Consider the following 26600-nt stretch of genomic DNA (forward strand, 5'->3'; position numbering starts at 1 on the left):
AGCACGGAGTCGAGAGGGGGAAGATGCTCGGGTGTGAGTGGTCCAGCTGCTGGGGGGCTGTGCAGTGTGGGTCAGCCGCTTCCTACAGACAAAGCAGTGTGATGGGATAGTGGAACAAATAATGAGAAGTGGTCAGGCACGTGGGAAAAGTCTCGTGGGAAGAAAGACTGAGAAGGTAGGAGCTGAAAATCTTGCAAAGGAGATAGAAGGGAAACAGCTTAATTCTGTAAAGAAATGGGTGATACTGATGGTTTGTAGAGAATTCTTTTTCTCACAGACTCACAAGAAGCAAGTGGATTTAAAAGGTGAGAAATTAAAACCTTGTGGAAGGAATATTATCATGTGACATGCTAAGAAATTTACTGCTGTGGGCAAGAACTTGCGAATACTCAGAAGGGACTCGAGATTCATGTACATAAGAAGCCTATGGCTGTTGTCACAGTTCCAGAAGATCTTGGAAGATATTCTCTGGCTTTTGGGTATAAGCCAGTCTTTGACCAGAGCTCAGTATGAGATCTCGCGGGTTGGACAGGTTGTTTTACCTACGCTGGCTGCAGGGTTTTTACACTTGTTTTGGAAAAATCCTGTGCTGGCTGGTAGGAAGCGTGGACCGCCAGCCCACTTTAATAAGGTGTTGTCGATGTTTCTGTGAAACTAGGTGTGCTTTACAAATACTGTGATTACAAGACCTAGATCTTTTTAATTAAAAAACAATATTGAAACAGGAAGCTAAAGTTCTTTGTGCCCAAACCCACAATTTATTAAACAATATCCCCCAATGATTTTGTCAGCGTTACTTCCTGCGTGGGAAGTTTGCCAGCCCGTTTGGGAAAAGTCCCCTTCAATAAGCACTCCGGTGCTGGTAGCTGGCTGTGGCATAGTTAATGATGTAATTTATTGCTTCAGAACCAGAAAGGTTAGGAAGCCAAGAGATTTTCCCTATTGGAAATAAACCTTTGGCTGTGTGTGTGGGTATGTGTTTGCGTTGAAGCAGGACTGATACCATGGTGTTGCTTTCTCCTAGGGTCTGTGAGGATGTTACAATTGCATGCATCTATTTCCTATGAAGTAAAATGCAATGATTTGTGAGAGGGGTGTTTGGATGTTCTGTACTTCACTTCCCTCTATAAAGCTATATCCCATTCCTTTGTACTAAGTAAAGAGGTACTTTAAAAAAAAAATACAAACATGAAGTGCTTTCAATATTATACTCGCAGTGTACGGGATATAGGAGTTACATTTATGGCGTATGTTCTGTTTAACAGCTGGATGAAATAAATTGTTTCATGTGAAATATTGGAGGACTCTGCATTCTCAAATCAAGGCCAGAAGCAGCTCAATGACTGAAGAATTGTCAACATCTTGTGCAATTCCACTAAGTGCTTCTTTTCATTGATCTGCAACTTTATTGTTGACAATTAAATCCATTTCAACGCAGAAGATAAACATTTTTAACAGGAGGTAGCAAAATCTTTTGTCCTGAATGATTTTCTTCTCTGTTTTATAATTGAGTACAAAGTGTGTCACAAGTCTTGCTATTCAGTTGTACTAAATACCTGCTTACTGTGGAATAATTGGTATCAGCAGATGACAGAGCTGCTAGTAACCATGCTTTCGAATGCATGTTTTTAATTTGCATAATCAAATACTTTGTTAGTGTCCTTGGAAATTAGGATGAAAGATGACTCTGTGCTAAAAATGAAAAATTGTTTTTAGCAAATTATGTGTATCCAGTACAACAGATGATTTGCTCTGGGGCCTTTATGATACGTGTTGGCTGGTGTACCAAACAACCTCCTCCATCCTTTGCAGTAATAGTTTCTGTCATCTGCCTTTATTTATCCAAATGATTCATTCACCAATGTCTAATCAATATGAAATGTACAATCAGGTCTTAAATCTGATTAATTATTTCAAACCTTGTACGATGCTTGTATACCTCCCAGGGCTGGAGGTCAGCGGGGTATACGTTTTCTGCATTCCATTGACTTCAGAGAAGTTCTGACGGTTTGTATTGGTTGTGACAGTTTGCACCAGCTGCCCACTTATCCATGTTCAAACTGAAGAAAATAGTTTTATATTTTTTGAAAGAGCTAATTTTTTTACCTTGCATTGGGAAGTTTGCGGAAAATTATCATTAGGCGGAGGTAATACTGTCAAGAGAAGAGTTTAACTTATCAAAGTAGTAATAGAAAATTAATGCTATTTTTAAATTAAATAATGCTGTAAAATATTTCCTTGGTAGGCTGAATGCTCAGTCCCAAAGATAATGCTGCAAAACACTGAAAACTCCTGTAATTTTTCTATTTCTGCAATAAGGACCTTGAGCTTAATCCAGCACCCTCTCAAGAGAATGGAAAATTCAGTGTTGATTCTGAATTGCTCATAAGCTGCCTGAATGGCCCCAGGCCGCATGAAGAAAGGCTGAATCCTAATGTGGACAGGAGGAGGAGTGACAGGGTATGATACAGTCTGGTTTCCAAATGAAATTCAGTTGTTCCAGAGCTGGACATGGAAAAGTTGGATGATTTTGTGTTTAGGAAAAAAAAAAAGTTTGGCCACTGTAAGTTGACAGCATCATGCAGGGTGTTGTCTAAGGAGATGTCATTCCCCGAGTACTGTCAGGTCAGGTCAGAGGTGCCCGGTTCCCACACCTGTGGCTGCCCCTCGGGACCCGGCCGGGCTGGTGGTGCTCCAGGTCTCGGCATGAGAAAAGCCCGGTGCTGGCACTTAGTATCTCCTGTGCTCTTTGTACGACCTGATGTGTTGAACCTATCTGCAGACAACACTTGACGAGGCAAAATTTGAGCGTTCTTTATTGGTGAATCTCTGGGAATTTCCAATTAGGCGGATTTCAGCAGGGCTCTTTTGTCAGCAGAAGGATAGCCGGGCTTCATCTTGTGGTTGTGATGTTCTCAGCTGGCCGCTTCTGGCCATCCTCTAGCTCTTTTGGATCACCCCAATGGTACAAAGGAGCCAGAACACAGAGTTTAAGTCAAATTTTGCTGGTTTGCACGTTAGGAAGAGAGGCAATGGCATTTCAGCTGAATGCTGCATATAACCTGTGTTCGTTACAAAAATCCATGTCTTTTAATGGAAGTGTTTGCATGCACTGTGTATTTCTCTGTTAACGATGTGTATACATATAACAGATATGGGTATAAATATAAATGCATATGTATTACACGTGACATACATGTATACAAACACATGGGAGTGCATGTGTATATGTGTATGTTCGTAGAATGTGTATAAAATATAATGTAAACTCACAGCTGCAGAGTCTCTAGTTCACATGCAGTCGTTTGGTTTACTTACAGGTCTTCCCAGTGTGGCCTTGTCTGCTCCTCTGGTGTTATTGAGCCAACCAAGTAATAATCACGTAGGCACAGCAAACCACTAACTGCGCTTGTGTCACTTGGAGGGGACTGAGTGTCCTGCGTCTTGGGAGGTCCCCAGAGTGTCTGTGCAAAGTGAAAAATAGAGGGGCTTGAGGGTTAAGACACAACAAAGAGCAAAGACAGGGAAGAAAGATAATGGAAGTTGCATGTCCTGTCTGTGTGGGACGAGCTTAGCCAAGGTTTCTCCCCAGTCCTCAGAGAGCACCGAATTACAGCTTTGTTCCTTTTCCAGTAAAGAGACTGACAGCTGCTGGATGCAATATCAACCCAGCGGAGAAAGGGAAGCCGGTGGCAGCATGGACATTACATCCCAGTTACTGCTCTTCCGAATACCGATGCAGCAATGTCACTTTACCCAAAATAGAGTACAGAGAGCGCCATCAAATGAAGTTAGCTTGCTTGCTGCTTTAGCTATTGGATGGAGATCAATTGCTACGATGTATAAACAAACTCAGAAAGTTGTGTAGTTGGGTTGTCTGTGTCATAGGGACAAGGGTTTTTTTTTTTCCCCCGTGGTTTTTACACCGAGCTAGTCAGTGAGCATTCAGAAATAACGTGATGTGCAAAGATGTGCTGGTAGAAGAAGAGTAATCTTGTGTGTAGGACCTTGAAGTACTGTTGATGAAGACATGAGCCCTCCATACAAAACATACAGTTGGTAGCGGTCATCACTGATGGGGGATTTCAGCTCCCTAAATAGATGCTGTGGGAGAAAGAAGAAGAATTTCTGATTTGTATGTTGTAATTATCAGCTCTGCAGGGGTGCATGTACCAGGCGTACTGGGGTTAGAGACTCCTGGACATCGGATGACATGTGGGGCTGTAGTGTAGGTGCAGTGGTGTGAGACAGAGAGAGGGAGAAACTGTGCACACGTTCAGTGTTTTGACATTTGGAATAACATTATCTTACTAAATACAGCATCTTCTAAGCTGCAAACTAACAAGAATGGTACTTAAGGGGCTGTGTAATGAAGATGTAAGCAGCAGCAAAAAATACCCAGGAGACACTAGGATTCATAGCCCTTTTCTCCAGGGGAGGAGGAGCGACTGCGTGAGGAACAAACTCCCCAGCAGAGAGCTGTGCTGAATAAATGTTACACACACAAGAGACCCTAAAAATATCAAATGAAAAGATTTAATGAATGCTCCAAGTGCAGGATGTTCCCCGTAGATTTGGAAGCATCCCCTCTGCAGGATTTTCAGACCACCTACTGTATTCATCTTGTAGGGAATTTCTAATGACAAGGCTAAGCCCTCAAAGCCCTAATTATTATGCCTTTCTGTAAAAAAAAAATTAATAAATAGAAGTCTTGTAACTCTTACACCTGTAAGGACTAGGAACACAGACCCATCTATTCCTGAACAAACTGTTGCTCATTTCTTTCCTCCTTGAGGATCTGCCTTAACACGTGATAATCACACTCTGTCTAACTTTTAATAATGTTTGATCAAACAGGGTTGATCCAAAGAATTAATGCAAACAGAGTTTCCTTTATTTAGAACCTGCAGTTTAATTGCAATGAGATAGACCCTGGGCATACAGCAGAGTAATTATATTTATTCCTCCGGAGTCCCGCTATTGCCCCCATAGTCTTCTGATCCAAATTCATGGAGGAGCCTCCCTGCCTGTTACAGATTGTGTACTCCAGAAATGATTAAAGTACATCCTCATCAAATAAGTCAGTTTACAACATAACACCACCACCCCCCCATTTTTCTTCTCCTCTTTACCTCATTTTTGTCCCCAAAAGGTTTTTCCCCCGTCTCCTCTCCACAAACAATGAAACAATCTGAACTGTGCTTCGCCAAGCTGCTCACCACTGTGCAGGGCCTGTAACACGTGGTGGTGGGGAGCCGCCTGGCGTGACTTTTTTGATTTCTGCATGAAATTAAACCCAAACGATGGTGCGGCTGTGACACCTTCCTGCCAGGCTGTCTCTGGTAGCTCCAGTGATGCGAAGGCTGGCGAACAGGCGTGTGCCCGGGCTGTGGGCTGGCAGGGTGCACTCCCCAGCATCTTCATCGGCACTCCTGTGCTTCAGGGTTTGAACAACAGAGTTGTCAAAATATTTGTCTGAATGTATATTATTTTATTATGCATTTATTCATTCTACCCCTTAAAACTGAGAGAAGAACGAGTAAAGTTTTCCCGTCTTAAGATTATTTAGAACACTGTTTTAACTGCAAGCTCTTCCCAAGCCCCTTCAAAGCATCGTTCCCTTGTGCTTTGTTTCTGGAATTGCCAAGGGTGTCCATCCAGCTGCTTAGGGTGGCTGCGATGCTGCCCTAAGTGGCACTGCTCATTGTGCCTGCTGCCGGGCTGCAGGCAGTGCCTGGTCCAGTCTTGGGGCAGCAGCATTGCGCCGGGTTTGTTCTGAGGGGTGCCGCAATCAAATAGTCATTGGCAGAAGGTTTGGGGAGTGATTCAAATGGGAGATTGCTGTAGAGCCCCAGTAAGCAAAGCTCTCCTGTAGCAAGTGTTAGAATTAGAATAATATTCATTATTGTTAGAGATGGAAAACAAAACCACGTCATTCCATGACCAGCCAAGCCAAGGAAGCCTGGGTTCCCACTAACACGTGTTTTAAGGTATAGATCTCCTATAATAAGGCACAGAGCTTGCACGGCAGTTGTCCTCTCAGTGGGTCAGTAAGGGAGTGGTGGTAGAGTAACAATAATAGAAAAGAGTAGCACTAAACAGGGTCTCCTCCGCCAGGTGGTTTATTTTGAGGAGAGTTATTGGAGAAAGAAGACAAGAGGCAGGTGCACACACTGGCTTGCAGAGTGTGCTGTCCAACTGATGTCTTTAAAGACAAAATAATCAGGACTAATAATGTTGCCTTCTTGGCTTCTTTGGCCGTTCTTCTGAAAAGCAATGTCCAAAATGAATGTCATTGAAAGAAAAATCAAGGCAAAAATATGTTATTTCCCTTAACCTTTTCGTTCTGTTCATTTGGCCGCCCAGGCAATAAGGACATTATAGTAAACGTATAATAGTAATTAGGGATAAAGGGATTTGCCTAGAAAACAAGCAGTTCTCCAAGCAGAGAAAGCGGTGGAGCCTGGCTTCCCGTGGAACGCTCCCCCTCCTTGCACGGTGGCAATTTGTGCTCACGTGATTCAGTAGATAATTTCGGTGGGTTTAATGTGATCATTTAGGGACTGATTTTGCCAAATAAGCATACAGATGATACTACCTACATTCACAAATTTATCAGCACTGTTTTGTGGCCCCATGCAATTGTTGTGCAAATCTAATTTTTCTTGAGAATCGATGGAACGCTAGCAAGGTTGCATGAGAAAGTTGGGCAATGAATCCCTGGGAGACGGGACCCAGGAGGCGGGTATGGAGGACCCAATGTACATGGTTCTACAGAGACAGAGGGAAGCAAAGCAGGACCCTTCTGGTGTGTTCCCTGAGGTGGGGGGGTTGGGGAGGTCCGACGCAAGATTGTTAGAGCTCAACTTTTGTCTGCTTGCTTCTTATTACCTTAATGGAGACAACCAGAAAATTTGTCCTTCGGATAAAATAGGAGGAGTGTTAGGAGAAGGGCTTGAGGGTTAGGGATGCTGCTGGAAATGGCTTTGGATTTGATTCGGTTTCACGTTGGCACAGTCCTTGACGAAAGCAGTGTAACTGCCTGGGGTGTGACTGGCGCAGCAGGTCGGTTTTGCCCGTTTTGTCGTGCACTTAACTGTTTTATCTCTTTCTTTTGTTGTTGCAGATAAAGAGTTAGGAGTCAGTACGCTAGCTGAAAATGACGACCCTGGTGCTAGGGGCCCGGCTGTCCCGAAAATATCAGGATTAGAAAGGAGTCAAGAGAAGAGCCAGGACAGCAGTAAAGACCCAATACTTGAGCCTGTGGTGCCTAAAGACCCTTGTCCTCAGGTGACACAGCCTTTGGCCCAGCCCCCGTTGGAGCCGCAGCCGGAGGCGCCCTGCCCCAGCCCTGCGCTCGCCCCGCGGCCGGAGGCTCCTGCCCAGCTGCCCCCGCCGCCAGCCGCGCAGCTGCCCCCAGTCCCGGACGAAGCCGCCCGCCCGCCGGTGCCGCAGCCGCCCATCCAGCACCTGCCCCGGCCGCAGTCGCCAGTGCCACCAGCCCACCCAGCCATCCCGCCGGTGCAGCCCCATCCGGCCTCGCAGAGCCTCTCGCAGCCGCTCTCTGCCTATAACAGCAGCAGTTTGAGCCTCAACAGCTTAAGGTAGGCGAAGGGAGCCGCGGGCGGGCTGAAGCCCCATGTCTTGGCAGACGTGCTGCCCGGTGGTGATGCTTTCCCGTGCCTGGAGGACTGGAGATGAATTAGCTCAAGGGGAGAAGTGACAGCACGGCCCATCCTGTTGCTGGGAAATGAAGGGGACTTAGTGCATTAAACCTTAATTCCTTTCCTGAAATGAGCCAGGATAACTTTATTTCTGACCTAGCATTCCCATAAATGCTGGGTATTTTCAAGCGCTTAGTTAATTTGCTTTTTCTTTTCCTGCCTGTCATTGCGTACTTGGGTTTTTGGAGGGGATTTTACGCAATGTAGACCAGGGGAAGAAAATCCCGATTCTTGCAGGTTGGGCTGCTCTCTGAAGGCTAATTTCTTTCACCCTCCCATCCCTGTAAACATCTTCCAGTTTCTCCAGCTACCAACATGCCCTAGAGCAAGAATTACAGTACAGCTGCTGTTGGCCCCGCTGACAGCCTAGCACAAATGGTCTTGCACCAGTGACTTGAAAGCTTAATTGTTTCCTTGCAGTCTTCAGTGTTCTTGACCTGGCCACAGTGAGATAAATCTCACCTTTAAAAGGGGGATAAAAAAATGAAGAGATGTTCACAGGAACCCATGATGTCTCTCTGAGTCAGGGACCTCAGGTTTCCCCTACTCTAAGCTAATGCTGGCAGCACTAGGTCATCTTTCTTCAAATCTGAGTTTCCAGCTGGCAGATGGTAGCCTTCAAGACCTGGTAAACCAGCCTTATGGTTGCTTCGTGGTTTGACTAAAGACGGGGAGGTGTTTAAGTCTTGGATTTATTTTTAATCAAGTTGGTATTGCTTGTCTTTAAAAGTCTGTGCAACAGAAGTATGTCATCACTTGAAATAATGACAAGTAGAATTAAGTGCTATGTGACTGTATTTTAAATACTCATTAGTAGGAAATGAAGCCTGAAAAATTGCAACCAATGTAATCACAAATATTGGTTTCGCTTTTGCTGACTTGCCTTCTCTCTTTGTATTGTGGGGGTAGAGAGAGGCATTAATTGTGCAATAACCGTGTATCTGTTGTTGCCTTCTCAACTTCATTTCACATTTTCTGCAGTCTTTCATCTTTCTAAGTCATAGCAAAAAAATGTAAACTTTTATTAATGCAGTGATCACTGATACTGAGCTTCATTTGCCTGAAAACATGACTCGGAAGCAGTCATGTAGAAAGGACCTGATAATTAAGTAATGAATGCACAAGGCTGATTACTCCTTTGTGTGTCATTACTGTATTGTTGGAAGACAGAGTATCGACCTCTTTCTGGGAGGAGAATATGTCTTGGGTTTTGGTGTGGAGAGACCACAGGAAGTAAAATACACCAGAGGAGGTGCAGCAGGTGGCTGGAGAAAGGAGTATCGCGGTGGTATTGCTAGAAAAGTAGAACGGAAACTTGCATTTGAAATATATAACTCGTGTTAGTAATGTGGTTAACGTGAGCCACGCATAGCTTGGTGGGGTTGTGTATGTGTATGTTTGGAGCTTTACTCTCTTCCATGCAATGCTTAATTGCTTTTCTCTTCATTAACAGCAGCAGCAGAAGCAGCACTCCTGCCAAGACTCAGGCCCCTCCTCCACACATATCTCACCACCCCTCAGCCTCACCATTCCCCCTCTCCTTACCCAGCCACAGCCCGCTGCATACCTTCACACCCACCCTCCAGCCCCCCGCACACCCACATCACCCCAATATGTTTGCCCCTCCTACGGCTTTGCCTCCTCCACCTCCATTGACGTCAGGGACACTGCAGGTTCCAGGACACCCAGCTGGTAGTACCTACTCAGGTAAGAGGCAGACGGGTCATGGCCCGTCTAGTGCAGCACAGGAGAACGATTCTCCGGTTTGAGACTGAATCTTTTTGGTCTGTTCCGTGGGGCCTGTTGCTGGGTGGAGGCCGTACTCATTGCTGAATGATGTGGAGTGATACCCAAGCCACAAACACCGAGACGTACCCAATGTCTTTCTTCTGCCCTGGGAATTAATATTTTCGGAAGGCTGTGCTTTTTCCTTGGTTTTTGGGGGTTTTGTCCCCATTATAAAGACACAGGAGAGTTTGTAGTGTGTCCACACAGAATCCGTGACTCCCTCAGCGAGCGCCTTTACTGCGGTCGTGGTCTGTGCTCGGTGTCACATCCCTGGCTAGAGGGAGGGTCTGTGGTGGCTGTGCCCATGGCGGCTGTGCCCGCGGTGGCAGTGCCCGCAGTTGCTCCTGAGCAACTTTGTGTGTGTGTGTGTGGTGGGGTGAGACGTAGAGATTTTTATCAGTGGAGAAAATTGTGGTTTTTTATACTTCGACTGTGGGGAGATGTAAAGTGTCTGTTCCTCCCAGGTCACCGAGAGGGAACAGAGGGAAGAAAATGGAGGATTATCAACATTTGAGTAACATTGTTTTGTGTCTGCACAGCAGAGTACTAAAGTTAGCAGCAGCCACTCAATGTTTACTCACTCCATCTTACTCATACCTCCTCACCTATGTAGGACTATGTCCATGTCCATACAAATTTAGGGAGAACCTTCAGGTTAATGCTCAGAGGGATGCTGTAGTGAAGACAGGCTTGGTGAGGGAGGGGAAATGGAGACGTTCCTCTGGCTCTCAGGCCTTTGGGGACAATCTGAGGGACCTTGCTTACTCTGCAGAGTCTTGTGCTTTACCACCAGGAAGTTTTAAATAAAGCGTTGCTACCACAGCCAGCAAAAAGTAAGTGGCACAAGGTCTGGAAAAGTTCCGGAGCTCACAGGGGTTTGTTTTATTATTTGTATTTCAGAACAAGATCTTCTCCGTCAGGAACTAAACACGCGATTTTTGGCCTCGCAGAGCGCAGATCGCGGGGCCTCCCTGGGCCCACCGCCGTACCTGAGGACCGAGTTCCACCAGCACCAGCACCAGCACCAGCACACACACCAACACACACACCAGCACACCTTCACGCCTTTCCCTCACGCCATCCCACCCACTGCCATCATGCCAACGCCAGCACCGCCCATGGTGCGTACCCCAGGCAGAAATGTGAGGATAAGTAGAGCACAACTCTATTCTTTATTACCAAAACTTAAGAATTTGCCAGGTTGCGGGGAAGGAGTCCCCTGCTGCCCAGGTGCAGCTGGGTCGGCGAGGAAGGGCTGTCCCTTCCCCACGATTGTCACTTGTGCTGTAGGGTCAGGTGGCAGCGCAGGGGCTGAGGGACGAGGCTGGCGGCTGAAGGAGCGCTCGTGTTTGGGACTTCCCAGTGCCTGGAGTGGTGCGCACCGGTGCCTCCTCCTTTCTCCTGTCTCATAAAGACCTTGTTTTACTTTGAAGAAAGAAAAATCCCAGTTTCATTGGAAACTGATTTTCTGCCTATCTTTTCCTCTCTGTTGGTTGCCAAATAGTAGAGAAGTAGTCTTCTGTTTTACCAACAGAATTAAAGCAAGGAAGTTTAACTAGTTTGTGCTTTGATCCCTTTGCAGTTTGACAAATACCCTACAAAAGTTGACCCCTTCTACCGTCACAGTGTGAGTTTTATTACTCTGTTTAAAACTGACTTAACTGCTTTTCTGTGGTGGGTTGGGATCACCACTCAGTCAATGGCACAATGTCGAATCTCTCCCTGATCATCACTCCAGGATTTACCATTATCGTTCTTGGTTGCTTTGGCTTTTGAAGGCTTGCATTCGTGGTGCTTGTTTCTGATAAAGATGCAGTATCAGCTTTTCCAATCAAAAGATCTCTTGCTCATACATCATTTGAAGACGAGTTTGATGTGAAAAAGATGAGACAGAAGAGCTGACTGTTACATGAAGCAGGAGAGCGCAGTAATTTCATCACTGTGTTTCAGTTGTGCCACAAACCCTTAGACTGATGTTTTTTCTAAGAAACTTGAAATGAAATGACAAAGTATCATACAAATCCTTCAGGGATAGGTAATCTAATAGTTCTTCTAATACATCATATTTTGGTTTATAAAATCTGAAAACTTGTTTTATTCTTCAGATTTCAAAGGCACATCTGATGCACTGGGCTCATTATGTTTTTAAAGCTCTGTTTGGTGACAGAAACGTGAATCCAGCTATGCACTAGATGTGTTTAGAGCTACCAAAATCATTACTTACTGAGATGCACTGATTTTTAGTATCTCAGTTAATTGTAAAGCTTCTTCTCTTAAGGGTTTGAATCTACTGATGCATTTGCTGCTGAAGTAAAGGGTTGCATTTCCTTCATCATACTGACAGAGGCAGATATCTGGTTGAATATGACATGAATTTTTAAATCCAGTAGTGATATTTTGATGAGAGAAGGAGTACTGCATCAGCACTCAGAAATTTGCAAAGCACTTGGCTTTATGTGTTGGTTTTGCTTAGAAGTGGAACTGGGCAAAAAAAACTGGTTAAGATGATAGTGTGATTAAACACAGTCCCTGCTAACAACTCGCGCCTGTAGTACATGTGAATAGTCCTGTTAATTTCTGGCACCTCATTTGAGTAACTTTAACTGTATGAGAGTGTTTGCAGGATCAGAGCTCTAGGAGTATTAGGCAAACATTTAAGCCTGTGATAATCACTTTTACTGAAAAGGGTAATGCTGCTCATTTGCATCGCTTGCAAAATTGCACTCTTATTTGCTGAGCTTTACATGGATTCAAAAGATACATCATCATCAATGGCATGTTGATTCAAGCAGGAACACGGAACTGGGAAATAGGTAAATGAATTTTAAACAAATAAAGCACAGAAGTTGACTCGCAATATAGGAAATACTGCAAAAGTCTCCAACTGTGTCTGCTTTTCAAATTCAGTGACATGATCTCTTCTAAATCTGGCAGTTACCTGATTTATATGTTAAGTTACGCCCTTTAAATTAAGTAAAGGCTCTGCCTTGTTCCCTGTTAGCCAGCGAGCTGTGCCATTGCACTTGGCAGAGCTCTGGCCCATTGTGCCTCCCCTGCCTTTCCTTCAGGAAAGGTTTGTCCTTGTGAAGGGATTGCAAAATAATCACTGTTGCGTCTGTTGGGTATTTAGCAAGCTAATACCAGAAGATCAGTGTGATGGCTACGAGTTACACTGGATAAACAGTCCTTCTTAAACTACAGCAAGGCTGTACTAGCCAGGGTATTGCAGTAATCTCTTTTAGTGTGACTATAGATGATATAGGTAACAGAGGAACTGCTTGCATCAGTTTCCTGAGCAGCTGCGGTAGCAAACAGCATACTGCTACTGGCGTAAGCACATGCTCAGCCGGGCTTTTCCTGTTGTAGAAATGCAGTGAAACTGTGGCACTTCCATCGACCTTTTCCTAGTGACAAGTTTCCACTGTAGATCCACACCAGGAACTGGGATACCTTTAAAAAAGCTAGCAGTGCTTTTAAAGCTTCTAAGTGAGTTTTGCAGGAAAGCAAGGTCTGTCTGAGGGTTAAAATCAGTCTGCTGCAGAATAGGGAATGCAGCTCACACAGAAGCTGATGTAGAGTTTTAAAACAGTTTTCTTTCTTGGCATCTTTGATTTTACAGTCTTTTCTCTATTTTTTTTTTCTTTTTTGGGGGGAGGGGGGGAGGGGCGCTCACTGTAGCACAGTGAAGCATTACTTTTACCTACAGTTGATGCCAGGTCTAGTTTAGCATTACATTACACCTGGCCACAAGAAAGCTGTTAACGACATTGTTCCCTGAAGAAAACCAGAAGGGGAAAAAATGCTGCTCAAAAGAGAAGGGATACTGGGGAAGAAGGAACCACTGTCTATGAAAGGCGTATTTTGAACACTGGAGGAATTTATCCGATACAAAGAGATCCTGGAGATAAAATATTTGTATTTTATTAATAATTCTGACCTTGAGGAAAGGACACATTTAATTCACTTACCAGATGTTATAAAACTCTAAGGAAAGTGTTCCTTATTATTAGTCATAGCCAATAGAATATTAAGTATTGCGTCTCTTTCCATCATTTGGAATTAGTCCATTAGACGCAGAATTAAATGCAGAAGACACTGGAGGATTTAAAGCATATTTTACTCATTAAAAGTTATTGTAAATGAGGACATGACTCTCTTAATGATTTCTCCAATGCCTACAGTTCAGTATCAACTAATCTCAAAGTGTTTTCTGCATCATTGAATGGAGCAGGTCCAAATTAAATAGAATTAAAAGCAACAATAGAAAAATGTTATGAAAGGAGACCTGACACGATGCTTTTAAACAAAAAAAATATCTTTTTATACCTCAAATATTTTTTCAGCTTTCAGTAAATATAATATGAATGAATAACCTTGCAAAATAAGCTAGTGGAAGGAAAAACGATTAGGAAAACCACATACATATGTCTGGCATAAACAAATTCAGCAAAACTCTGAGATACTGATTTACTCTGGAATGTGATTTTCTGAGTGTTTGCCCACTCCACATGTCCAGTCTTTTACTTTGCCCAGTCCTGCTTCTGTTCAATTGGCCATTAACTCATTTATTTTGATCTTAAAAGTAGCATACAGTAGAGAGCTCTTTGATCAGCTATGTTCAGAGATGAATTCTTATCAGGCAGATAATCCCTGTAGGGGTTTGGGTGGCAATACCAGCGAAGTTAGCAGCCATCCCCTGTTAGATCCTGAGGTTTCACAGTGAGAACATATTTGGAGTGTGATGCTTTGAACCCCCGACTCCTACCAGAAAGCAACTTGGTGTGTAATCTCAGCATTTTCCATGGAATTGGGCAAGTTAACTGTGTTACAGCATAAGTAAAAGATTCACAGCCAGACCACAGAGGCAAGATAAGATTTGGATGTTATGGTTTACTTGCTTGTTTACCTCCTGTTTGTGTTTGTTTAGTACAAAACAGCTTTTTTTTTAAAAAAAAAATTATCTTGGAACAGATACATTGGGTTCAGTGAAGTCAGTGGTGATGTACACTTTGTTATGCTTAGTCTGTCTTAGTAGTTTGGGAGGTTTCTGCCTTAACATTTTGTCTAAATAATAATTTTTAACAAATCAGATTGTCTCTCTGCTAGTATTAGATGTGGCAGGATATCCTCTCAGACAGGCTAATGAAGTAAGAATTGTGCATATTTTCTTCATTTCCTACAGATACTATTAAAATCTTAATGTACTAATGGAGTTTTAATTATCCAACATGCTAGAACTCGTAAGGGGTTTTTCCCACTGAAATGGTGGATTTCTGAGTCTTACTTGGCTCAGTGTTCTGCCTTTTCTCTTGAAATGGCTTGCAAACTGAAACCATTTAAAACCTCTGTCCCATTTAAAAATGAATAATTGAACAAAAAAGTCTGTCTTACACTATGATGGCCTAATCCAGGAGACAGGTTGCTGGCTTTATGATTTTGGAACTGCTTTTAAGCTCTAAACGTCATGACATTTGTGAACATTTCATTGACTGCTTTAACTAACATTGTTGCAACAAGATCACTTCTTCAGTGCTTCTCAGTTTTGTCCATGTACCATTTCCCTAATGCTATGCAGGAATGCTTTCTCTGTCTTGTTCAGCTTCCTGTCTTCGTTTTGATGTGCGCTTGTATTTATGTCCTTCTGTCTTTCTGTTACAGCTGTTTCACTCCTATCCTCCAGCTGTATCAGGTATCCCTCCCATGATCCCTCCAACTGGCCCCTTTGGCTCGCTACAAGGAGCGTTTCAACCCAAGGTAAGAAAGGAATTATATATCTGTTAGTGCTCAGATACAGTGGTGGTGTGAGCCAGGAGCAGCTGAGATCTGAGTTACAGCTTAATCCACTGAAGACAATCGGCTTTTTCCAAATTTACTACAGAGAGGTTATTTCTCATTATTTTCAGATATGGCTACATACATTTTTAAAAAAATCACGTGTCATGGCATAGTTAACTTTAGAAGCAATATAATTAGTTCTCAGTACGCATTAATGTAGGGTCATGTAATAATCAAGATTTTAAGAAATCATGATCATTACTGTTTACTCATTTCCATAATTATCTCAGCTCCACCACAGTGCAATACACTGATTTAGTTCTCCTCTCATTTATGATAGCTGGGATAGATAAATGTGATGAGCCTGGGTTGTTTTTTTTTCTTTTGTTTTCATGAAGTCACTCTTGATTTATAAGTGGGAGGAAATCATATTCTGTAGTCTGTAGTCTTTGCAACTAAAGACTGAAATCAGGACTGAAATTTCTGCAGAGAAGACACCTTCTTTCTTAAATTGGCCCATCCACTGTAATGACTGAATATGTAAATTGCAGTTCATTAGTGGAATTCTTCGTATGTATGGTAATCAGACTGTTAACAACTCTGTTACTTAATTGTTAGTTATACTGTAGCTGATTTCTTTTTTTCTTTATTTTAATGTAGGAAGAAGCTCTGTCTCAATGCAGGGTTTTTTCTCCTCCCCTCACCCCGCCCCAAGCTGCATGTTGTTGTATTAGCTGAATAGTTACGTTGAAATCATGGGGAAAGCTTTAATTTTTTTCAACTGGATGTTGCTTTTTCCTGATACCTGTATGATAACAGTTCATTGTGGATGGACTTCAGATCCTTGTACAGTGACTAAAGAGATTACTGATGCTCTGTGTGCTGACAGCGAGGGTAGCAGGTGTAGCCAGGTCCAGGGTGTTATTGATGGGCAGCAGAGCACACGCTCGGTCCTCCAAATACTGCTTTAGGTGCCCTGTCAAAAGTGTTGCTAATCGGGATTTTGACAGTGGAAAGAATTCCCAGTGTAAACGCGGTCGCTTCCTTCACGTGTTTTGGATTGAAGTAACGGGAATTTGGTGGACAATGAAAGTTTGAAAACTGAGATGATAATGAGTATATTATTAAGTGGATTGTAATGTTTGTCCTTCCTTCTTTAAAAAGTCTAACTTCATTCCTTGTTAATGCAATGTTGCAATGTTAATGATGAAGAAATTCTATTTTTCACTTTCTGTTGCTTTTATGCATTGTGATGCTCATTAATGCTGTCTTTCCTTGTGGTATTTCTAGACTTCCAATCCTATTGATGTTGCAGCCAGACCTGGAACTGTCCCACATACCCTCCTACAGAAAGATCCACGGGTCTGTAGAAAATGTTGTATTTTTCTCAAGTAAAGCTATTCCTCCTGAAAACCTCAAATGCTAACACCATCTTCAGTATGTCCACATTAATACCCTAAAACTAAAGTTTAGTCTGTTTACCTCAATGAGAAACAGAGAAGTTGTATGAGAACAATTTAAATCCTGATCCTTGCTTCTGTTCATCATTAGCAAAAGCAAACAGGTGCTGTGCAGTGGAAGAGCTCTTCCCTTGCTGTCACCCCCACAAGCTCAGGGGTAAAGGCATAAAAGTCCAATTCAACTTAGAAATGTACAAACCTCTTCAAGATTGATGTTTAAACTCTGTAATTGTTTTTAATGTGGGTAATGACAGTTATTCCCTTGGTTACTGTATCGATTGCACCAGCGAAATGCGGATGCCTTTTATTGATCACTTGGTACCTCTGGATTTTTGAGTTCCAGTGTATGTGAACAGCATGTATTGTCTCAGCACTTTGTCCCTTAACCTTTTTCTGTTCTTTGCAAATGCCCATGGGTTGTTTGCATGTTTGAATTAATATACATTGTTTGCCATGAGGAACATCATGCAGTCATAGTTTTAACAGAAAACTCTGACAAAAGCAGTAGGCACCTCTCCTTAAAAATCCATGTTGTGGTATGGCTAAACTATTAAGTACAGCAGGCCTGTTTTCTGTGGGTTATGCCAAGTTCCAGTACTTTGGTCCACTCTGAACTGGTGCTGTAGTTGAGCTTTATACCAATCAGAACCACATTTAATCGTTTTTGTTTCTTCTATCTAATTGAAAAGATAACGAGAGCCTCACATCCTTAAGTCACTTAGCTTTATGCTCCCTTTCAACTTGTAGTGTAGTTTTGATTATTTCAAGATGATGTATTGTGCCATCATTGCATCTGCAGAGTACCTCTTACACCTGTAAATCTCCTTTAGTATTGCCTTTCAAAAAAGAAAAGCAAAAGCAAATGAGAAATACCCAATAAATTGAATTTATTTTCCAACATTAATTGATAAAATGTGAGCAAAAAAGGAGAACAGGAAAATAATCCACCCTTAAGAAACAGGCTACGCAAAAAAAAAAAAAGAGAAAATTGGGGGGAGGGTGGTTATACAGCCCCTGTTTACCAGCATTTTTTGCCATGTGAAAAACATCTATTGCAAAGCCCACTTGTGACAGAGAACAGCCAGGCAAGCAGTCAGTCAGTAATGGCTATTCGAATGCGCAGGTCAAGGACCTGATGCCATAGCCGTTGGGCGACAGTCACTGCTTTGCAGGGGCACATCTGAAACACCATTCCAGCCTGGCCCAACCCAGTTCATGGCATCAAGCCTGTGAAAAAGGGACCCTGTCTACTATCGTGTCATCTCGTGAGCTGAGCAGCTTTGAAAGATAAGAACAGAAGTTTGCCCAAAGGACAGATCTGTGGTTTTCTTCAGAGTAGTTAACCAGCCATTTTTGTAGCATTAAATCAACAAATTAATGGTGATGCCAGAGGACAGAGCGTTCTGTGTGAGGCTTGTTTAGTTGCTTGTCAACACTTAGGTACAACCGCCATGGGGGGAGGGAGACCAGCTCGAATATGGAGGCTAAGGACTAATTATTATCCGAAAAGGCTTCATTTGAAAGTAAAATTAGAACATTTTAATTTCATCTCTTAATGAAGCAATACAAATTTGTTAATTAGAGCAATTGTTTGAGTGACAAGCATGTAACCAAGCTGTCATTTCTTCTTCACAGTTGACAGATCCGTTCAGGCCCATGTTGAGGGTAAGAAATCTTCTTGTGATACAGTTTGTCAAGCTCGTCTCAGTCCCCACCGGGTTAAAGCAGCAGACTAATTACAAAGCAATGCCATGTTTCATCTTGGGTATTTTACACCGTGTTTGCCGAGCAGCTTGGTCAGTCCTTTTTTGCATGTGTCTTGTGGTCACTCGAGGAAAACACACAGTTTCAAAGTTGGAAGTTTTCTGTTGCTGTCATGCAACCCCCTAGCATGAATACTAGAGGTTAGATATTGGTAATCCTTCTAATGCACTGGCTTACAAGGTTTCCTGAGCCAAATCCTAGAGAACTACCCTGACAGTGATCCCCTGTCATTTCACTGCAGACCGAAGGATTTTGTTTTTTATTATTTACTGTGTGTTTCCAGTGTCATTCAGTATGGTACTTCCTACCCAAGTACCTTACTGTCAAGTATAGACAGGCAATCCTCATCAAACACAAAAGATTCAGAAATAAGGAACAAACGACCCAGTCTTTCAGTGACCCAGAAGGGTTTTTTTGTTAATTTTTAGACATGTTCAAGAAGGTCTAGATCTTGATCAAACCAACCAAGTGAACTTTTAAAATCACTAGCACGGCTGGTTGCTGTGGATAAGCAAAAGGCTTGAGTTTAGGCAAGTATGTGTGTAAGACGGGTTTTATTTTTTGTGGTTTTACTTGGTAGTTAATATACACTTAAAGTAGAAGGGGGACCATATGCCATAGTTTATGAAACATTTAAGTTACCAGTAGCTTGAGGAGCTTCTTGAATTTCTGTGATTATTTTTAAATCTGCAGGAATTAGTTGTGTAGTTAACTACAGACCCCTAAATAACAAAACTGGAGAAAGTATATCCTGAATGAATGTTTTTCAGACAAGATTTCCAGATGTCCTGGAAATGGAGTACAAAATCAACAAGAAAACCCAGATAGCACTCTGGTTCTTTTCTCCTCTCTCTTCCCCATGGCTTAAAAGCATGGTGACAGGAAGGATGTGAAAAGTCTTCCCAAACAGGGTGAAATCACTGACCTCCAGTTTGGGGGTACAGACCAGCAATCATATGAGGCAGTCAGATTAATTTTGAAAAACAGAGTGATCTTTTAAAGTGCGTACATTTTTCTCTTTTGGTGGAAAGGCTTAGAATAGCTGTATTTTCTGAAATGAACTCACAGTACAGTCGTGAATCAATCCAGGTGTGCAGGGCAGCTGCTGACTCAGAGACTGTTTCATTGATTTCAGCAACACAAGCTGTGTTCTTAGCCAGTGGCATCAAAAGATTACAAGAGTGCATAAAACCTGAGTATGAGTTTATTTGGAGAGGAGAGTGGCCAGGAGCCTGGATATCCAGGTAAACTTCATAGCAAGGGACAAATTCTTTGCATTTCTGATTTCCCAGAAGGACAGAGAGGGAAGACATTGAAGGGAGGAGACCTTTTGCTTTCAATTTTCTTGACGTGGGGGATCCCCCAGACCAAAGCAGACTGAGCTAGGAGTTGGCAAAAGTTGCTATAACTAGAACAAAGCGTCACAGGTTTTTGAAAGTTACTGATTCATGTTGTATCCCTTTGGTTGTTTTCCAGAAACCTGGAAAGTGGTGCGCTATGCATGTTCATATCGCCTGGCAGATATACCATCACCAACAGAAAGTCAAGGTCAGTCTTCTGGGCACACCTAAATTTCAGATGAATTGCACAGTGCGAACTTGGGAGAGGAAGAGTTTGCGTCTCCGTTAGCAGTTCGGTGCCATGGCTACTGGGTTGTTAAAGTAACCATACGTAGCAGTATAGCATAACCTTCCATTTCATAGTGTCATAGCCTGTTGGAATTAACCTAAAGGTAGAGTCTCAAAGCAATGCCTGTGGTGCCTTGGAGCAAGGACACAAGATCTTCTGCAGCAACAACTACTTTGTAGCTAGGAAGACCTAAATGGGTGTGCCTGTGAGCTACAGCATTGCACTTTTTTATGGAAGAGGTCACAAACATATCAAGATTTTTTTTTTTTTAAGTCTGGAGAAGCTAGGCACATGTATCCCATGCCTCTTATTAATATTCACGGACAGAAGAGAGCACAGGAAGATTTCCTCTGTCTAAGATGCTTTATCCCATATGGCTGTCCAGGCTCCCATCATTATTTTTCACAACCCGTCTCATAGCTGGAGGTTGGCACCTGTACGTGTCTGGGTTGGTAAGGCAGACACAGCCTCCCAGACGAAGTAATGTTATCCAGACCCTGTCTCATTGCACCAAAGGTAGAGGGGTGGAAATCTTTTCTTTTTGTATATGCTTTGAGACTTCAGGGGTAGGGCCATGGCCAATTTAGGCTCTCCTGAAACAGATGTCAAAGAAAAAGAAATAATTATTCATTTAATAGTGTATTTCCAGTCTCACTTTGACTGTATTTTGATTGTGCTTGGACTCTGTGAAGATGGTTTCTTTCCCTTTATAAGATTTTCACTGTACTCGTCACTGAAAAATTCTGTGTTGCTCCTGAAGTTTTTCAGTAAGTCAGGAAAGGTTGGTGTTCTTTACTGTTCATAGTTGTACTTCAGGAGCCAATAGATTGTGTTAGAAAGTAAAATTAACAGAAGTCCATAGCACTTTGCAGTGTATGTATGCAATTGAATTGTATCAGGCAGTGCTATAAGAATATGAAGATGTTGAACAGCTACTAAAACCTGCAGCTAATAGAGTTTAAAAATAAGCCTTTTAAACAAGGTTGACAGGTTAATTTGCTGCAGTAGACATATCTCTCTTCTCTGCTTCCTTATGTTTCCCCTGCTAGTGATCTTCATTCATCTTCCCATTATCAAAAAAGACAAGATTATAGACCTAGAGAGTTATATGTCCTTTTTTTTATTTTATTGAAAAGGTATTTTCTTGAAGTGAAATTATTAATTCCCATGCTATTTATGTCCTTTGAATCTTCCTTGATTTGATATTCAGAGAGAGGTCATACTGGTGTATTTATAACTCAGAGTAAATGCCATTTTCATGCAGCCATTTCTTTTACCTAACACTTTTCTATCTTGCATGTTAAAAAACAGGAATAAAGCCCAGGAGTACAGGAAAGGATGTTACTTGACTTTTTGAGGTTGTGCATGATGATAATTTCAAGAATAATTCAGAAATGTATTTCACTGTCTCAGTTCAGTCAAAAAATTAGGTATAGTCCACAGTCAGTAAAGCAAAGTGGTTCCTGTCCCTATGGGCTGTCAGACCCCCACCTGGGAATGAAGTCCTCCTGGCTGCATGTGACCACAAAGTGTGAAATCTCTGGCTGAAGGCTCATACAGAATGATTTCTCCTTCTAGCCCAAGGCTGTGAAAGGTGCCTTTTCTTCTGCACAAGCTGAAGACACTGCCTCACTGTAGAGGAGGGAATAAAATACATTTGCTCAGAGATTTCAAGTTTGCATGCAGTGCTACTAGACTGCTTGCAAAGTATGGAAGAATTGCTAACTATCTGGCCCACTAGTAATTGCTTGCAGAGGGCAACAGCAGACACTGAAGAAGCAGGCAAGATGGGAAACTTTAAAACACAACCTTCCTGACCCCAGGAAAAATTGCATGCAGCTGTGGCTGCTATTTGCCTGCCTATACCTCTGCACCAAGACGCAGTTCATATCTGTGTAACCTGTCTGCACACACAGGGAATTCCTTAGACAAAGCTCGGGTTGTGTCCCAGCTCTGGGCACAAAGCAATTTTATGTTCACTCCTAGACTGACCAGCGTGTTACCAGCGTGGATTCAAGAGAGAATTTATGCTCTGTAATTGGCCCTCTCTCTTTGAAAAAGGTCCCTATGGCCCAAACTAACATACCATGAAATTAGTGCAGACATTTACATTGATTTTAGGGGGTCCTGAGTTAAGGTGTTACAGATCTGCTGGACTTCGAATACATTTGTAAGGATCACCATCATGAGGGGTGCTCTCCTGAACATGAACTGGGGATAAAATAAATCTGATCAATTTTCTTTGGTACTATTTTAAGGTAAACCAACACATTCAAAAATCTTTTAACACATCTCTGATACTCCTGTTCCTCTTCAGACAGAGGATTTTTTCATTATTTAGAACAGCGCAGTTCATATGGCTGCAGTTAAAGTTTCAGCCAGCTTTTGCTATTCTGAGTAATGCCTGTCAGAGGTTTATAACTTGGTTGTTTAAAAGAAAAATAAAAAAGAGTTCACAGCATAAAAATCTGGTACACAGGCTTCGGCTGAGGCATTTCTATTTTCTGAACTTTTTTTAACCATTAAAGCACTACAGTATTACTTCCTTAAAAGACATGACCTTAACTTTGCCATCTTTTCCATTTCAATATTCTTGCAGCCCAGTGTCACAAAACGTTGATAAAGCCTTTTTTTGGCCTTTTTTGTAGTGGGGTTGGGTGAGGTTTTTTTGTTATTCTCATAGCTATGTAGTTATGTTACTAGCACTTGAAAAGCAGGTACTAGGCATGCACAGTAACTTGCTCATAACTTTTTAATATGCATATTTATATCACTGTAATAGCCTGTACTCTGAGCTGGCACAGCATTAAATACTGATTTATAAAGTGTGACATGCTCCAGAATTACTGTCAAGATCTACTGGTTCAGTGTTACACATTTGTAAATCCTTTCAGCTGACCTGTACAATTAATCAGCAATCTGTGTTTAGGGAGTTCTGGCAGCACAGGTAATTGGGAATTTGGTTTTCCTCTCATTCAATAAAACTATTGAAATAGGGACCACTAAAATGGGTACATGGCACAAAGAAGAGTCCATCCTTCATCCACTTACCATTTACAGTACAGCAACCCCAGCAAATTCACCTTAAAAAAGAAAGCCTGCTGATTCTAATACCATCTATATAAACCCAGCAACATACTGTGCTTTGAATTTGGAGTGCGAGCAGTCAAAATGAGACTTCAGATCTTTAGACTCAAATACACTTCATCTGTAATTTGATTCATTTTAGCCCCTAGCTTGCTCAGTTGCAGTCTGAGAGAGACTGAAAGATATACTGCATCAAGTGTTTCTTGACTGCAGCTTCACATTTAAGATTAATGGTTCTGGTGTCCATTGACTTGTCTTTGCTGTAACTTTGGCAAGGGATTCCTGCAACGGGAAGAGGGTCAGCTGGCAGCTGTGCCTGCTACAGTTGATGCTTTCACCCAGCTTTTAACATGCTTGCCCACCTGAGATCAGGTCCAAAGGAAGACTTCTCTTCTGCTTTATTTTTATTATTTTAAGACAGACCTATTCTCACAGCTGAGGAAGGGTCTGAGGCCTCTTCAAAGATTTTTATGTTTGTTCTTTATGTCAGGTCTGTGCTGAAATGCTTTGCTCCAGAGGGATGGATGTGAGCGTATGTGAACACACTGTTGAAATCTGCAGGAAATGTGCATTGGGAGCCTCAGATTTTCTCTCTCTGCCTCAGATCCTCCTTCCAAGGAAAGCAGCTGTGTACCTACAGTCAGGGTCCCAAAAACGAATATTCTTGCTAAAACGTCAGTTACTATGAATAAATTGCTATACCCCCAGCATTCTGCAAGTGTCTTTTACTGCTATCTTTTAGGACAGTCTCTTCCACATCCTGTTTTTTTTTACATTTCAGAAACAGATGCAGTCTGATCCGCACAAGCTGGACTTTGGCCTGAAACCTGAATTTCTGAGCAGGCCACCAGGCCCCAGCCTTTTTGGAGCCATCCACCACCCCCATGACCTGGCCCGGCCCTCGACTCTCTTCTCCACAGCCAGTGAGTACTGAGAAATGAAATCTCCCTATTGTGGCACACTCATCAAAATGCTAATTCTTGCCATGTTAAAAGGAAATTTCCCATATGCTTTGGGTTATGAACTCTCTGCAAGATGTGCCAGGTGCTATTAAATATTTTAAAATTATTCTGTATGCTTTTGAAAAAGCCCAACCCGCTGAAATGCCGTACAGGTAGTAAATGGAGGAGCATCTCTTCACACAGCGATGTCTGATGCATCACAGAGATGGCAGGTTGGAAATAGGCTGTATTTCACATGTCCATTTTTTTTCCCTTACTGAAACATTCCCCCACTCCCCAGCACTTACACTGTAACTGGGAATTTCTGTTTAGAAAAGCACTGCTGTTTGCATAGGATCCTGACCTGAGAGCCCCCGCTCACTCATGTGAGCTGCCATTTAAGAGATGATAGTCAAGCCCAGAGCCCAGTGAATCCCTTTCTGAGTTTTTGCTAGGAAATCACCCCTTTTGTTTTGTCTTGGCAGGTGGGGGTCATCCAGCCGGCACGCCTTTCGGCCCACCACCTCACCACAGCAACTTTCTCAACCCAGCTGCTCACTTAGGTACGTTCTCTGTGCAACTAGATGTAAATACAACTCAGAAGAAACTCACATCGACCACTGAGACTATTAAAGGTTTCCCACGTGAACACTGTTTTAGTATCCTGCCCACTTAAACCTTTACAAATTGCACATTTTAGCCATTACCCAAGTAGCAGTTCTGCATACACTTAATAGTATCATTGACAGCAGGTTTTAAAATACTTCTGAAAACACTCTGGACATTAGAGGAGTGGAGTGGCAGGGCTGGTTAGGTTTCACTGTAGTCTTGTTTATGGCCAGTCAAAAAGAATGCCTTAAGGTTAAGGCTTTGGTTCATCAGAGGTGTTTCTTTTCCTAACAACTATTTAGATGTCTGCTTTTCCATTTAAGTGAGTGGGAAATATGTCTTTAAAATCTTGTGATCTGGGCTCAGGTATGTCTGTTAGTGAAAATCAATGAATACACATTGAAAGCCAGAACCACCCAAGTTAATCAGATGTTACTTCGCTTCTGAGTTTACTCATGTTGTAATAAAGTGGTCTGCTTCCTCTACAGGAACATCAGAGATCAAGACTCTAAATTGGCATTTTATTTTGCATAGAGAAGGATTTGGGAGGGTCACCAGATTGATACAGCAGACTCACAGTGTAGATTTTTCATTCTATACTTATCTGCCTATAGAAAGTGCTAGATTTGGTTTTCCTTCTCTCCATGCTGACATTTATCAGTAGTTTCACCAAAAATTGTTAGACTTCTCCAAAATAAAGTGAGAAGAGAATTTGCTTCATAGGACTTACCTATACCCTGTATGCATTAGCTACTAAAAAAAAGTATTCCAATACTTTTAGTCCATTCTGGTTTTTCATATAGAATTGGCAGTAAATATCAAGTGAATTACAAAATGTTCAAGTCAGCATGACATATCAGTGTAATAGGACATTTTATTTATATCCTGGCTATGGTTTAGGAGACATGGCCTGAAGGTGTTTGGAGCACAGTTGCCAGAGTTAATAATAGTCTTGCTAGCCAGGGACATTTTCTGAGAAAGACCATGGAATTGAATTGGAAGGGAATAAAAGAAAATCAGAGTGGAGATGTTTGCAGGTTTTAAATGAAGTAGCTACTTATGCTGAAGTGCAGCCCTCAATACCATGTATATTTTAACATCTTGCTTTTCTCTGAAGAGGAAGTTCTTCTAGTAAGACTGTGTCATGCATACTGTGATTGAAATAAAGTTTATTTTTTTATGTTCCACCCCCTCACAATCACTGCTGTGTTCTGGGATGATGATGTTCAACTACTGATGGGCACAGACTGAGCTTTCATGCAGACGGAATGCAGTTGGATAATATGCTAATGCTTTATCGTCATTACCAACATGCCAGTGAGCTTCAGCTGTTTCTGTTGGTTTGCAGAGCCTTTCAATCGACCGGCTTCCTTCAGTGGTCTCACTGCAGTGGGCAGTAATGCCTTCGGGGGACTTGGGAACCCGACAGTTAGTGAGTAACCTCTTTGTTTATGAATTCTTGTTTGCTGTGTAATTCAGGATATTGAGTGATGGTGACTATTTGCTGTCCTTTTTACCAGTTGCTTAGACCACATACTACTAAAAGATGGGAATTTGAAAAGCAACCTTTTTCTTCTAAATAACATATTTCTTAATCATCAGTAAATTATTTTCTGTTAGTTACTCAATAGTTTGGGTTCAACACAGTGCTAAATGTCACCATTACATCATTCAGTTAAAAAATATTAAAAAAAAAAAAGAATACAGAACCTGTGAGTCTAAGGAGTTTGAGAAATTTCTCATGGGTTTTTGCATGTTCAGAAATAGTTGTGTGCAGCATCCCTAGCTGTGGATAGGAACATTTCTTTTTTTTTTTTTTTTTT

The 26600-nt window shown here is 42.1% G+C and overlaps 1 protein-coding gene across 6 annotated transcripts in view; it reads left to right on the forward strand.

Moving 5' to 3' along the window:
- AUTS2 (activator of transcription and developmental regulator AUTS2) overlaps nucleotides 1–26600 on the forward strand; it is a 790836-nt gene that overhangs the window by 755835 nt on the left and 8401 nt on the right. For 2 of the 6 annotated variants that reach the window (XM_056353119.1, XM_056353155.1), the window contains 11 exons: nucleotides 7127–7604; nucleotides 9178–9431; nucleotides 10413–10654; nucleotides 11095–11139; nucleotides 15171–15266; nucleotides 16578–16649; nucleotides 18383–18412; nucleotides 19988–20059; nucleotides 24009–24150; nucleotides 24654–24731; nucleotides 26126–26209. In XM_056353119.1, the coding sequence (XP_056209094.1) occupies nucleotides 7127–7604; nucleotides 9178–9431; nucleotides 10413–10654; nucleotides 11095–11139; nucleotides 15171–15266; nucleotides 16578–16649; nucleotides 18383–18412; nucleotides 19988–20059; nucleotides 24009–24150; nucleotides 24654–24731; nucleotides 26126–26209 (1593 nt within the window). The remainder of the gene's footprint in view (nucleotides 1–7126; nucleotides 7605–9177; nucleotides 9432–10412; nucleotides 10655–11094; nucleotides 11140–15170; nucleotides 15267–16577; nucleotides 16650–18382; nucleotides 18413–19987; nucleotides 20060–24008; nucleotides 24151–24653; nucleotides 24732–26125; nucleotides 26210–26600) is intronic. The other 4 variants (XM_056353128.1, XM_056353133.1, XM_056353138.1 and 1 more) reach the window with 4 other exon arrangements.

This window comes from Falco biarmicus, chromosome 1, assembly GCF_023638135.1.
Source record: "Falco biarmicus isolate bFalBia1 chromosome 1, bFalBia1.pri, whole genome shotgun sequence".
Taxonomy (NCBI): domain Eukaryota; kingdom Metazoa; phylum Chordata; class Aves; order Falconiformes; family Falconidae; genus Falco; species Falco biarmicus.